The sequence below is a fragment of the Lates calcarifer genome, linkage group LG6 (genome assembly GCF_001640805.2).
Source record: "Lates calcarifer isolate ASB-BC8 linkage group LG6, TLL_Latcal_v3, whole genome shotgun sequence".
Lineage (NCBI taxonomy): Eukaryota > Metazoa > Chordata > Actinopteri > Centropomidae > Lates > Lates calcarifer.
This window is the reverse complement of record NC_066838.1, coordinates 1255012-1270392: the sequence shown is the minus strand read 5'-3', so window position 1 is coordinate 1270392 and position 15381 is coordinate 1255012. Positions and strand designations below refer to the sequence as shown.

The 15381-nt window shown below is 40.9% G+C and overlaps 1 protein-coding gene across 2 annotated transcripts in view; it reads right to left on the bottom strand.

Annotated features, from left to right (window-relative positions):
* The window catches only part of LOC108900515 (paired box protein Pax-7), a 56612-nt gene extending 52268 nt beyond the window's left edge, over nt 1–4344 (bottom strand). The window contains exons 1-4 of one of the 2 annotated variants that reach the window (XM_018701610.1): nt 3758–4344; nt 2690–2925; nt 2337–2481; nt 1994–2122 (exon numbers count right to left, since the gene is read on the bottom strand). In XM_018701610.1, coding sequence (XP_018557126.1) covers nt 1994–2122; nt 2337–2481; nt 2690–2925; nt 3758–3842 — 595 coding nt within the window. In that variant the 5' untranslated portion in view covers nt 3843–4344. The remainder of the gene's footprint in view (nt 1–1993; nt 2123–2336; nt 2482–2689; nt 2926–3757) is intronic. The other variant, XM_018701611.1, reaches the window with a different exon arrangement.
* Nucleotides 4345–15381: the final 11037 nt, after the last annotated feature.

The following is a 15381-nucleotide window of genomic DNA, read 5'->3' as shown; positions in this document are numbered from 1 at the left end:
ATATGTTATAATAACATATTTATTTACATTATATTGCATTCATTCCAAACGTTAACATCTGTCAAAGAGATATGATGATGTATAATATAGGGCCTGTACTTTAAAACACATGGCCTGATACATACATGTATGTGGAGTCAGGCCTTATATGCACATTAGAAAAAGAGCAGAGGAGCATGCATTTGTGAACTTGGACTAAGTAGAGTCAAAGGGACTACTAGCTAATTATAAACCCTTTTATAATCTTTTATGATGTATTTTCCTGTATTGATTGTATGTGTTTAAGCATTTAGTGACTGGTTTGAGTGGTTTTACATAAATAAAGTTGACTTATTTCAATGCAGTACGTAGTCTACCCCCTGCTGTATGTTAGTGCTGCCATATCATGTGACAAACAGAAGCTGATCTGATGAAAACTGAGAGTAAATAGTCTAATCATCCATGTGTTTGTCTCAGTCACAGCAGCGCACAGTCACACCTCTCTCATTCAGCCTAATACTGCTGCTCAAATACACTCTGGCTTTCACTTAGATTCTGCCAACATGCCACCAAAAGCAATCCCATAAAAACAAATGAAATGAATATTTAAAAATACAATCTAAACAACACGAGAGGAAACCTTAAAATCTCATGAATTTGCGCTGCAGGCTTTACACCATGAAGTCAGCCGCTCAAAGATGAAAGTGAAAAGAAATAAAAGGCTCAATTTAATCTGCTTTAAAGCCCTTCAACAGAACGCATGTGCCTGGAACTGTGAGAGTGAGGGCTGATAGGGGATAAATATATTTCTTACCATGCCTTCGAGCTATTACACCCCTCTCCAACACAGACGCCTATTCAACAGACACCGGTTTCATTACCAGCTGTAATAGGCTAAGTCTTCAAATTATTAAATGCCAGGCCCGGATGACAGAGAGACACTAGCAAGGCTGATCTGTTGAAGAACGTGAAAAGGAGGACAGTTCTGAAAAATTTTGATTTGTTTGAAAAAAAAAATGTCAGCAGTGGAAGCAATGGTCAGGAAACACCACAGGCCTTAAGTCAAATCAGTGACAGCTCATCCACTCAAACAGGCAAAGCACAGCAGGCTGTACCCAGCAAAAAAGAAAACGAAAAAATACATATATATTAAAAATGTGTGTGTGTGTGTGTGTGTGTGTGTGTGTGTGTGTGTATTCACTGTTAAAAAAAATAAATTAAATTTGACATAACTATTTCAGAATATACACACAGTGCTAAATGCTATATATATTTATATGTCTCTTCTTGATAATTACAACCTATAATTAATTACAAATGTCATTTAAATGCAGCCTTTAAATGACATTTAATCATTAATGCCTAATGAATATTTCTAGAGTTCGTTCACCTGTCACGAATCAAATTTGATTGTTTTAAAATGACTCCTACATTTCATTTAAATCTCACGGTAACATAGAGAGGGTTAGTTTTGGTATAAAAAGATTTTTGGATCATAGGCCACTCTACTCGGGGTTTTTTTTTTCCTCGTGGTAGAATTAAGCGTTATGAATGTAACACATTATTATTCTATCATTTAACTCGCAAGTGCTTTTTTTTCCCGAGTGTATTTCTCTCAAATGTTCAGCTCGGCGCTTGCACCACAAACCACACCGTCCACACACAGCCTGTGAACAGGCCGCTGTGAGGTCGCCAGCCCCCGGCTCCACAGTGCGAGCGGTGTCCCTGTCAGGCCGCCTGTAATTGATATTGACTGGCACATCGGTCATCTGTCAGCATCGCTTTCAAGGGAGCGTTTAAGCAGCGCCACGGGAGCCCGATTCACTCCAGCGCTCCCCATCATAAATAATTAAGCGGCCGCTGTGTCTGCTGGGAGAGCAGCTTAAAGGAGGAGAGCCGAAGCGACAAAACGCCCATTTAGGCCCAATTTGTAGGCAATTCACCGCGTATATAGACAGTAGTCGAACCAGCAGCTGTCCACACGGTGTCGGCCGTGTGCTCTCCTCTGGCTTACCTTTGTCGCCGAGGATGCCGTCGATGCTGTGTTTGGTTTTCTTCTCTCCGTCTTCATCCTTCTTATCACACTCGTCCTCATCGTCCTTTTTTCCAAATCGAGCTCGAAGTACACGGCTGATCGAACTGACTGCGAACGGAGAAGCAGCTTCAGCAAATACAACAACAACAACAATAATAATAATAATAATAATAATAATAATAATAATAATAATAATAGTGCTCTTCGATTCTCTACACGTCACAAACTTGGCCTTAATTTTCCAACACGGGTTTTCTGTTTATTTGAATCGGAAAATGGCGGAAAATGAAAAAAAAAAAAAAAAGAATTAAATGCGGCTTACCAGGGGAGGCCTCACCTGAAGGGACTGTGCTTCTGTCACACACACCGTCCTTCAGCAGCTTATCCCGGATCTCCCAGCTGAACATGCCGGGGTTGTCCCGCTTGTACTCCTCTATCCGCTTCTCCACGTCCGGCGTGGCTACCTGCTGCAGGTGAGACACAAACAAGGACACGACGCAAGTGAGTGCAGGCCGCTGAGGTGTTTCAGGCCGTAAAGGTGTGAAAGAAAGAAAGACGATGTTCATAAGCTGTAAATAAATACACTACAATAAAACACTCATTTTAGTTTTCATTTACTAATTCATTATTATTATTATTATTGTTGTTGTTGTTGTTTATTCCACTTGTCCTTACCCTGGGCTTGCTGCCTCCGATCGCTCCGGGTCGAATGGAGCCGGTCTCCTGGTAGCGGCAGAGGATCTTGGAGACGCAGCCGTGGGAGACCCGCAGCTGTCGGGAGATGACGCAGGGCCGGATCCCGTGGTGGGCCATCTCCACTATCTTGTGTCGGATGTGGTTGGGCAGAGGCCGGCCGTTAATGAAGACCCCTCCAAGCTGGTTGACCCGTCCCTGGCCCAGAGGAGTGGACACTGTGGGGGAACACATGGTCACATTCTGTCCTCGCCATCAGAGACACTTGGAGGAAAACATTTCACTGTTGACTGGCTAACTGTTGTGTTTTCTCAGGATATAGCTGGAGTGAATGCAGGCCTAAACATATTAATGTAGGCCCCGGTTTTTCTCTCATCAAACGGATCCCGTCTAAACTGTGGAAACAAATATTATTTTGTTAAGAGTAATTGACCCTGAAGAGGAGGTGAAGAGCTGCTTCATTATTCATCTCACACTGTCCGGATGTTAATGTAATCCTCTGCTTCTCATTGCTGTTTTGTATTTGATTTGAATTTCCAGGTGCAGCACACTTGAAGAAATCCCTGTCTAGATTTTCCTCAGGATTTCATTTTCATTTTCAATCAATAAACGAAAGTGCACCTGAGCTTGGGACATTTAATATTTAGCCCGGTAAGCTAATAGCCTAATAGGCTACATCTTCTTACAACTGTAGTAAGGTAATAACAGCATTTTCAAATTTTTAATTTTAAATGTAAGTCCTTCACGGTAAATATAAAGAAATAGTAAAAAAAAAAAAAAAAAAAAAAAAAAAAGAAAGAAAGAAAGAAAGAAAATCAAACGCCGCTTAAAGAAGGCTGCTGTGAAGTCAGGTCTTGGCTGTTTGTTAAGCTAAATCTCCTCCAGGCAGGTGTCCTTCAGGTTCCGCCTGGAACATTTTCATTTTCAAATTGAGCTCTCAAGTTTTCAGTCCCCTCACAAACCTCCTCTCTGCCAGTGTAAAAGGCCCAGCAGGCTGCTCCAGGCTGCTGTGAAGCTGCACCCCTCAGCTGCTGCTCCACTCAAGCCTACCTTCCAGAGGGAATCCAGTGCGGGGATAGTTCTGTCCGGGAGCCGGGCGCATCATCCGCGGTACCGTTCCTGGCAAAGACGACATTGTACCATTAAAAAAAAAAAAAAAAAAAAAGAGGATATAAAAATAAAATAAAAATAATAATAAAAAAAAGACGGACAAGTTTCTAGATGTCCAGTTAAAGTGTAGCCTTGTTGGTCACAAGTGTTTTGAAGGTAGAAAATGTCTGACAGATCCAGTGTGTGGCGGAGGAGAAGAGGGGGATTTTATATGAGTGTGAGAGCCCCCGAAGCAGTCAGGCTAAATTCAGAGGCAAAGTGCAGCGCGGTGTGTGGAGCGGCGGGGTGAGTCCTTACACTGTTAATGTGTTGACAGTATAGAACTGCTCTGTCTCTGACACGAGCTTATTTAACCGGTGTGAAGGCTGGACCTATTTTTACAGTCTCCCGGACAAGTCTGGGCCAGGCGGGCTCGAGAGGGGGGGACGGGTCGCGAGCACCGATAGGTTCTTGGAGCCTTTTCTTATTCGAGAGGGAAAAGCTCCAACAAGTTTCAGCAGCCAATGGGAACGAAGGGATAAAGATGCGCACACACACACACACACACACACACCGTCAGCACACCACATAGGCTACAACACACTCATGCTAAAACTCCACATCATTGGCCGATAAAATACACACAGCCTGTACTGTCTGCACACGACACAAACACACGGCCCGGACACAAAGACATTAACACCTGTCAAATGCAAGTCAATGCAATAACTCTGCAATAAACAGCTACAGGCCATCACTGTTCACTGTTTGTTCACTGTTTGTTCACTGTTTGCTCAGCATGTGCGCTGTTTCTCCTGAAGTATTACTGCACACAAAACACTGTCCAGCAACGCAGTGCATTAGAATGGGATACAAAAGCAAAGACTGTGCAGGAGTCTACAGTGGAATCTAATATTAACAGCCTCTTTTACACAGTTTTATTTGCCTGAGATTGACCTCTCTTTAGTATAACCTATTAGTTCACAGCTGAGAGAAGAGTTGAGCGGAAGACTTCTGTTTCCTTTTTCCTTTTATTCCAACGAGTGGGCCTACGAGAGAAAGAATATATAGGCTTTATGTAGAATATAACAGAATATGGCCTGGAAAAACTCATGGATATTAAAACGAAGGTTTAGAGAGCAAATCAAAATAAAAGAAAACACGTTATGAACCAGGTGGGAAAAATGTAAATAGGCCTAAGTGGTTCTGAATAATGGGACACACAGCTACAAAGTCATCGTGAATGTACATTGTGCAGGCTGAAAATATAACGGCAGTTTCACATTGATCGTTAAGTTGCTCCGTGTAGGGCGGTGACACCTTTTTACAGCAGCACAATAAGAGGTCGATGATCTTCCTGCTGGGCTGCACACATGCAGTCAGTCTTCACAGCTTTAAAATGTACCGTCACTGAAGAGAAGAGGAAGGAGCCTCAATCACTTCTAATGAAGTTTGACTCAGAAGCGACAAGTGGAATTAGTAGCGTATCAATTCAATTCTATTCAGTTTGATCGTTCTTTTGGAAACTCGGTAGACGCCGCCATCCCTCTTGTTAACCTGCCACCTCTCATGTCTACAATAACTCCACTGATGTTACAAAGATATTGAACAACGCCAGGATCACCGACCTCCTCACGTGATCACTCATGTGTCACTGACTGTGTGTAGGTGGGTGGGGTGAACTATCTTGTCGGGACTACAAAATCTTTACTCAGACGAATCAGCAGCAGCAGCAGCAGCAGCGTGACACAGGTAACTGGAGAGTTCTACTGACTGACTGTTTCCGTGTCACCTATCCTCAGACATCCTCTGCTGAAAAACACGAAAATCAAACATCAAAATCTAAAATCAATACACAATCCTCTGCTGTTCATTTATCAACCGGCATCAGTAGCTTTAAAACTACACGCTGGTTAAACCGTTAAACTGCAGCTTGCTCCAAGCATTAGAGAGAGGTGAGTCTCAGCAGGTTTTAGTCCAACAGTAATCATCTTGAACCTTTTCAGTTTGGTCAGGTATTTTCTATTCATTCCTAGCTACTGTTTTTTTTTTCTTTCAGTAATACAGTGCTGTCCCCAACTCAACTCACTGTAGCCTACTGTAAATTCAGAACCTCCACACTGACCATGGAGGAAATGTGAGGAGTTTGGGCCCAGAGCAAAACCAGGCAGTGTATTTTCAACAGCTCACCATACATAGCAGGGAATTCACTGATTTTAAACAGGACCAGATTTTCCTAGTCAAGGTTAGAACTTTTCTGCCTGTGAAAACCACTGTATAATATCATGTGTGACTCTGGAGGAGCTTTATCACATCTGAGACATTAATGCTGTCCTGTTTTGGCCTTGGAGACAAATCTAAAACAGTGTGGAGTTTAAAAGATGTGGGTGTTTATCAGGTACAGGGGTCTCGTGAAAAGCTGCTATTGCTGTGTTATTATGGGGTTGTATTATGGAAATGTAGGACCCATACCTGGCCTGGCTAAAGACCAGGGCATCTCAGACTCAGACAGTGAAAGCAGTCCAGCTTCCCTCACTGACATTCTGTGTGTGAGGACCCGCTCATTACAGCCCAATGTTCTCCTTAACTTTAATTCTGTTTCTCCTGCTCCTCCTCACTGCGCTCTTCTCCAGCAGTTCTTCAACAGCGATGGAAGGTAAATAAATACATTTTCAGTAGCATCTTCTGATTTCATCCATCCAGCACTTTAGACATTCTTATTGGTGGTTTCTATATTAACTATAGAAGCTTGTTTGCTTTTGCTGGATAGGAACTGTATTGGTATTGTAAGAGTATTGAGTTTGACACCAGAGGGTGACAGACTATAACTCACTTTTCCACACAGAGGAAACTTAAGTTTGGGAAGTTAGTTGTTCTTAGAACAAGGGGGGGAGGAATACACTAGCCACATTAGTTATTTTACTGCCTACATACCATCAAACATACCTGTATGGCCAGTTATTAAGTCTGTTGATTCATTTTGTCTGGCACTTACCCATGGCCACGTTGCAGAAATGTAAGCACAGTAAACCACACACTGTTTGGCACAGCTACATCACTGGGGGACTGAGATGTGTTCCAAAGCCATATGGATTATGAAGTCCATCAAGCACATTCTGGGTTTACTTCAAGATCATCCAGTGACTTGGATTGTCCTAACCCCAAAACAAGCTGTCTCTATGAATCTTTCTATACAGCAGGGGTTTTTTTAAAATCCTCAAACAGGGCCTTGATTTATTCATTCTTTTATATTTTTTGTTTTTACACAACATTAACACATTCCCATTCCAAAGTGAAAAGGAAAGGAGAGAAAACAAAAATAAAGTAACAGAAGAGAGAAATGATCATTCTGGCCTGCAGGAGTCAATAAGCAATGATCACTGCAAAATAACATCACAGCCTTCAGGATAAATTCCAAGTATATTCCATGTATTTATGGGATCATGTTGTATGTGTGCTCTATATTAATAAATAAATATATATAAATATATATATTAATAATAAATAATGTGTTCTGTAAAATGTATGAAATCGAGTAAAGATTATAGAAAAACACAAAACTCACCAATGTAATCACTCACTATGTTTATAATAAAAAAACATGATTAAGAAACACTGCCTCGTTTAGTCTCTTCCTCCATTACAGCCTTCAAAAATGACAACTGAACTTTTTTTTTTTTTTTTTTTTTGAAACCAAGCTGAACCGTCTGAGGCTGATGGACGTGGTTGAGGCCTTTTTCTTTCTCTCCATCACATTTTCTGTTATTTATGTATATGTTGATTTGTATTTTTACATGTGTAAATAAATCAAATCAAAATGACTGATGTTCATTTTCAAACACACAGTCTAATTAAACAATGGTGCAAAAAGATTTTTTCATACCTACGTAGAACTGCCCATAAACTGATTTTTCTTCAATTCCTGTTTCAAATCATTGAATGATTTACAGTTGGATATAATTCATTTTAAGACGAGGTTAGTGTTCAGCCTCTGAAGACAATACATATCAAGGAAAAATATATTGATAAACTGTCAATAATAGGTCTGTGAAAGGCCTTAACACACACAGTGTGGCAGCATTCATCTCTGAGTGAAAGAAACGCTCATTGTTGAGGCCAAAAGAAACACCTGTGACAATCCTGCAGCTGGATGTGTGTGTCACGTACTAGATAATCTGTCAAATGTTAATGACTACGATACATGAAACAACAAACACAACTAGTCATTCAAAAAATGTACTGCTTGAGCGAACTGACTTACCAGGAATGAAAACAGCTTTACGCTGATGCAGTTTGGCATATCAGGTTTGTATGCACTCAGAGAAAATTGCTGTGTTACTTTCTACCCAGTTCTCCCTGTGTGATATGAAGTGAAATGACCACCTCACCATCTGCATTGCAGATCTATCAATCTATCTGTCAATCACAACAGTTAGAAATGAAGCCCCAGGTCTTCAAATGGCAGCTGAAGTGACTGTAAAGCTGTTTGGGTTGAATTCCCAATATGGGATTCAGGATTACGTAGCAACATCACATCACAATAAATAAATAAATAAATAGGGGGTCTAAAACCTTCTTTATTGAAATGAACTAACAATAAAAGAAATAAGAGTCACATTTAAGAAATGTTGATATATCTGCTGTTTCTTGACTTAGATGCAGACAAAATGGTGGACCTCTACAAGAAGCACTTTCATTGCCCAATGAGAAACGTTGACTTTTTTCTACACACGTGCGAACATTGGTAACAGTGACAGGAAGTGGCTGCATATGCATTAAACAAATGAGGTTTCAGGCATGGATGAGGCAGGCACAGCAAAAAAAATGTACAGAAAATCATGTAATGTGAGCAGCAGAAGGTCGTGTGTGATTTTACTTGAACAGCTACACTGTGTGGGTGCGTGCATCTGGCAGAAAAGGTAGGCAGGAGGAAAGACTTTACAGTGTTTGGAGCCTGTTCAAAATATTTATTTATTTCTAGGGTTTTACTCAATGTTGTCCATCAAACTCTAATATACTGAAGAATTTAGAGAGAGTGGGTTGCATTGCATTAATTCAGATAATTGATGGGAAAAGAAAAGATGCATTTCTACTCAAACGTGTAGCAAGAGTGTTAGCTCCAAATAGAAGCTGTAGCCTACACACTGTACGTCAGTGCATGTCACTGTGCTTGATCGGCAGGTGAACTTCAACACACGCACAGCTTTCCAGTGTGTCGGTGTGCGACACATAGCAGTGGGAGGCCTGTGCCCCTGTAGAGCTTTATACCAAGCAACACCCCTGGTGATAGTATACTAGGAATTTGCTATTCCTATGGAAAACAATGTAGGGGCATATCACAGATCAGCTGGGAAGCTGCTCCGACACATAGGAGCATAAAGAGGGCTGCTTTACAAGTTTCAGTATTAACTCTTGGAATCAGTGCCAGAGGACCTGAGAGACTGGAGTGGTTCAAAAGGTCTAAAGTGGTCCAAGTATGTTGGAAATATGACTTGATGCCAGGCCAGTGGGAACCGTCATGGATATTGATATTGGATAAGTAATAGTGTAACTGGAATTGAACCATTTTGTCTGCAGTTATGTACTGTTGCATTTCTTTGCATAGATGTGCTGAAAGAAGGTAGTTGTGATTCCACCAATCTCCAGTGTTGTTTAAATCCAAGTGGCATCATGGGAGCAAAGAACCTGTGTGGAGATGGATAAGCTGACACACACACAGCAGACTGCCTGAGTTTGGATGTTGTGTAATTAGAATCCTCTGGACACAGAGCTCCAGCATCCAGCACAGAAAGTCTACAGTTTAAGGGAGTCCAGCATGGTTAAATATTTTGAAGTGAATAAGTGTTGTGCTATAGTCCCTTTACACCACTTTAGAATTCTTTACAAGATGGACCATTCATTATCTTGATTGTTTCCATAGAGAATTCAAAGCAGCTGATTTAATAGAATCATTTACAAAATGATGGGATCAAAATGCCTGAACAGGCTGCAAGGTCAATCTGAGGTCATGAGACAATTACCAGGATAACAGAACAGTAGACATCTAGTGCACAGCATTATTGTTACTGTTTGTTGCTTTCTTTCTGTGAATTATTGGGTAATTTGCCCTCTCCAGTGTGTCTAAAAACAACTAATAATCATTTCTTGGTTGACTAACTAGCTAACTAATTAGCCCTAGGTATATGTAACGATTTACAATGGGCCATAATTAAACTATGTTTCACTTTAAGGGTTCACAAGCTGAGAATCACTGACAAAGATATTTCCTAGAGTTAAATTGTACTATGCAGCTCAAAACGTTTATTTGTGCAGCAGCAACAGTCAGTCCAAAAGCATGTAGTAAAGACAAGTGCATCAGAAAAACACATCCAGAACTGTGTTGGTTACAATGTAGTAAGATGGAGCTTGGAGACAGCACAATGTCATAAAAACAGATGTTTCACTTTACAACTCAAAAGTTACTGAGCTGAAATGTTTACGAGATTTAGCCGACAGCAGAGTTCCATCTGTCCAACATGTCCTCCACTGACATGTATTGTCCTGCAGCCTCCGTATCATGTGATAGGCTGGCTGCTTGTTTTTGTATTAATCAGTTAGATCAGGCTTGCCTTTGCAAATGCCAAAAAAGAAAAGAGTCTGTGTGAGCAACTTGAAAGTAGTAGCCCCCATTTACCACGCAGTGTGTCGATTGGTTTCACTTAATCGATCTTGGTGACTGAGCCATGAAAAGTGATGTATCTGATGGCCCACAATGCCCCAGTTCACCAAACAGCAAAAGTCCCAGGCCTGTCTGCTCCAAACAACATGACTTTCACCTCCCTTGAAAACATCTCAAAAACAATAACAAGTATGTTCTTCAGAACAGAAATGCTGCTATATATTTACATTTACACAACATCACTCAGGGTCAGGGGGGATTTGGAACCTAAAAGTGCTGATTCATACTTCTGAAAAAGATTTACTTGTCACATTTACTTTCCAAATGTAACAGCATTTGAATATTTAGAAAAGCCCAACAATGAGGCTTCATCCTCTTCTCCTCATTCACTCTGAAGTATTTGACAGGGTGTTCCTAACTCAGACAGAATTACGCAGCTAAATTGGCCACTGTTTTGCTTCTGTATCAGAGAGCATGGAGGTCTCACTAAACAAGTGAAACACAAACGTTAGCTCAAACGATAATCCAATTTCAAATGGAGAGAATTATTTCCATACAATTTCAACATCCATTTTTGAGTTGTGGGGGGCCACTGACTGTTTTGGCCACCATAGCCAAACCTCAGTAATCAAGATTATGATTAGACATTTGATACACAGACATGGTGTGTAAGCTGCCAGTTTGCAGGGGCTCTGGGTCTCTGCAGCGAGCCAAACACAACCTGATGAGTGGAAACATCTCAGTTCAGGCTTCAACTCATCCGATACAGTCACATGTTGTGTCTTGTGGGTCAGGAATCACACATCAGCCTCACAGGTAACATCTCACCAAACCCTGAAGGCTCCAACAACACGAATCACTGATCATTCTGCTGGATAAACACTGAGGTTATGAGGACTGAGGGAGACTGGAGGTGAACAGTGAATATGTTCCAAGCTGTCTACAGAAATTAGAGGATACGCCTCATTTCATTGTCCCTTTTGTGAGGTAGCCATATTTAGAATTACTGAAGATAAAAGATACAGATCAGTCATACTGAACCCAAATACAAAACTAAAGATTTCAAAACGTTAAAGCTGACAGTGGAAACATAGCCAATTTCTTATGGTGGGGTATTTTCTACTGTTTGCGGGTGTGTTAAGGCTCTGTCCAAAGCATCTCTAACTTGTTTTTTCACAGGCGATTACAGCAAGAACAAGACGGGCTCTCAGACCAGCAGAGCATGGGACCTTCATGAGGCTGAGAGCCACCTCCAGGATCAATGTTGCCATTTTGTAGATCAAGCAATGCAGATTCACCATGCAAGATGCATTTCGTTTGCTAAATAGCTGTCTGAAGCGTCTATTCATTGAGCAATTTTTCACAGGAGTAAAAGTGGATAGCATGATGATGATGATGCTGAGGGGTTGAATAATATGTCCAGTCTGCACGAGATCCATTTGGTACATTTAGTACAATGTTTGTATTATATTAATTATTAGCTGAACAAGTTACACTTTCTTCAAATGGTAATAATAATGATAATAAATCTAAACTTTTCTACAAAGTGCTAATAGCTATCACAGAGAAGTAACGAACAAAACTCAACACAATAAAACAAGACGAGTATTAAGGCAGGTTGATCCGACAAAAACACGACAAAGCTTTAAATAGTGTACAGTTTCATAGCGAGGTCATGTTTTCTTTGTGTCTTTTAATTTTTGAGTGTAACTTAGTTTGGAGCCAGATCGTAGGCCTTAGGCCCTGTTCTTATGTGGCTAACTGGGTTACTTTGAGTTGAAATAAGCCATCTGTCAGTTCTTGAAAGCATCGTAAAATGTATCCAGAACTGTTATCAGGGAAACGAGCCATGTTTATTCACACTTCAGTGAATCATGACCATGACTTTACAAGATGAAACCCAAACAGGAACTCTTTTTTACACGAGAACATGGAAATTACAGACATTTTTTCTTTAATTTTCACAATGTAGAATAAAATATCTGTTGTTCTATCTGTCCTTTTAACACTAAGGTGTACACACTGTTGCATCATAAGCATACATTTTATACAGCTGGATTAGCTACACAGCTCAGATTGCCTAACATTTGTTAAATAGAATCTAAAGATGAATCTCCTAATTTTATAGTTGTAATATGTTTAGGCCTACTACTACTGCAGCTGTAGTCAAAATGTGTGGCTTGTAACCACAGGTTCTGCCACCCAACCATGAGTGCAATCTCATGATCAGCACTCAGCCAGTGGTACTAGTGGTTTGCTCTCTCTGCTTACGTCCTCATTTCAAAATAAGAGCACATTATTATTCAAAGTAACTTCAGCAGCATCTCAGTCTACATTTAGAGCAGGGGTGGGCAAACTACGGCCTGCGGGCCACATCGGGCCCGTTAGTCTTTTTAATCCGGCCCACCGAGGATTGGTACAGAATTGCCCAAATCAAATCAAGTCCGGTCAAAGGCTGTATGTCTTATTTGCAAAGAAACCGTGGTGGTTTTAAAGGAATACAACATCAGCCGTCACTTTTCCACCAAGCATGCTAATTATGCTAACAACCAGTTAACACAAGAATGGACGGCTACCGCTCAGAGGTTGGCAGCTAGTTTGCAGGCTCAGCAAAACACCTTTATCCGACAAACTGCCATCCAAGAATCAAGCACGAAGGCAAGTTATTTGCTGGCATTCAAATTAGCAAAGACTAGCAAACCTTTCTCCGAATGGGAGTTTCTCAAGTCGAGTGACGCTGATCACCAGGACTTGCTTTATCATTCCCATGTCTGCTGGTTAAGTTTGGGGAAAGCTCAAACAGGAGTTTACCTCATTTTTGGAGCTACTTGAGAAAGCTGACGATTTTCCTGAGCTGAGTGACACAGATTGGCTTTGGAATTTAGCTTTTGCTGTAGACATACTGACACACATGAATGAGCTGCACGTGAAGCTACAAGGGAAAGACCAGTTTGTGCATGAAATGTACACAAACATCAGAGCCTTTAAAACCAAGCTAGCTTTAAATTCAAAGCAACTGTCAAACAAGTCATTCGCTCATTTCCCTACACTGGCTAAGCTGAAAGAGGCCCCATGACATGTGCAAAAATACAGGAAGTCACTGGATGACCTGCATGGAGAATTCTGCTGTCGGTTCTCTGATTTTGGAAAAATTGACAAGTCACTTCAGCTGGTGTCATGTCCCTTCACACAAGACCCTGAAATGGCACCACAGGAGTTGCAGTTGGAACTGATTGATCTCCAGTGTGACACCATCTTAAAGGAGAAGTTCAACTCTCTTAAACTGGATGAGTTTTATGTTTCATTAAGCGCAGCCAAATTTCCAAACATCCAGAAGATGGCACAGAGGATGGTGGTGTTGTTTGGCTCTATGTATGTGTTTGAAAAGACTTTTAGTGTGATGAACACCAACAAAGCACCCCACAGATCCCAGCTGAGTGATGAACACCTCAGATCTGTTCTGAGAATTGCCACAACAAAACTAACACCAGACTTCGATGCACTGGCAAAAAAAGGGTGATCAACAACACTGTTCCCACTAAAAGTGAATGTAAGTATTAACACCATAATGCATTTTTTATGTTTATGTTTGGTATGTATGCATCTGGTGCTGGCCCAGCCCGTCTGTCAAATTTTAAGAGTGAATGTGGCCCCTGAGCCAAACAGTTTGCCCACCCCTGATTTAGAGACTGAGAGTTGTAGTTTCATTCCAGGTTATTTTGTTTCATGGGCTGTTTGAAAAGTTTAGACTGAATTTGCTCAAATCCTCAGATATGTGTACCCGATTTCTCCCTATTTACCTCTGTCAACAGCTACTAATGCAAAGTTTATCCTCCTGTGTGGTTATACACCACAGGCAAATGAGGAAATAAATATACCACGTTTCCCAATTCCATTGTAAATGAAATTTGAAAGACATGAGATATTAAACTTCCTTGTGTCTGTTATTTTCAGAATAACCAGCTGGAACTGGAGACGTTGCTTCCAGTTCTAGGTCAAAAGTCATGTTTTATGTTTACAGACTCAAGTCAGTTTGGAGGCACTGTACTTTACCACTATGGTTTTCCATTTTCATTAGAATAAGTACAGAATTACATGTTGTTTCTCAAGAAAATCTCTGATTACACATTAACCACTTTTCAGGAACTTTGTAGGGGAAGGACCCTGAAATGTTGCCAACTTTTGTCACTTTTTGAAGGCTACAATCTGGCCACCTGGATTTGTGCAGTGATTGTGTTCAGTGATGTCATTCTGCCATCTGCTGGCTGAATGGTTAAATAAGGAAAACCTTTTTGGAAACTGCCTTCTATGGTAACTTATAGAAACTCACTCAGTAGTGGGATGTGGTGGGATGTAATATATGTTTAGGTAAATCACATAAAATCTTGAAGTATTTCACTGTTCTATGCTACAATATACTTCTATTCCACTACATTTCAGAGGCAAATACTGCAGTTGCAGCAGGGTTTAGTGTCCAGGTCCAGATTTGAAGTTACAGTGGACAAATGTGTATTTACCTGACATTAACCAGTTAACAGCCTACATGGACACACAAATAAAACATTAATATCAGCAACCCAAATCAGCAGCTCTTCTCCTTGTTAGAAAGCTGTCATATGAGAACTGACGTAGGTGCAGTGGAGGAATGGAGGTGCAGGAATTCCTCCCTCCACTCAGCCTTTTTTTCCTGGAGCAGCCTGTGTGCGTTCACCCTGGAAAGAGTGCTGAAAATAGTGTCATGAGTGTCCCTCCCCTTGTGGTAAAATGTTTTCTAATGTCTCAAACTTGTCTTGTAGATTTTCTGATTTTAATTTCAATCCGGGCAACTAATTGTATCTAATCAAATTTGATGTTATTTAAAGGTCACAGTCGTGCAGACAGTGCTCAGTCACAGCGACTACAACAACACACAGACCTCACTGTTTTC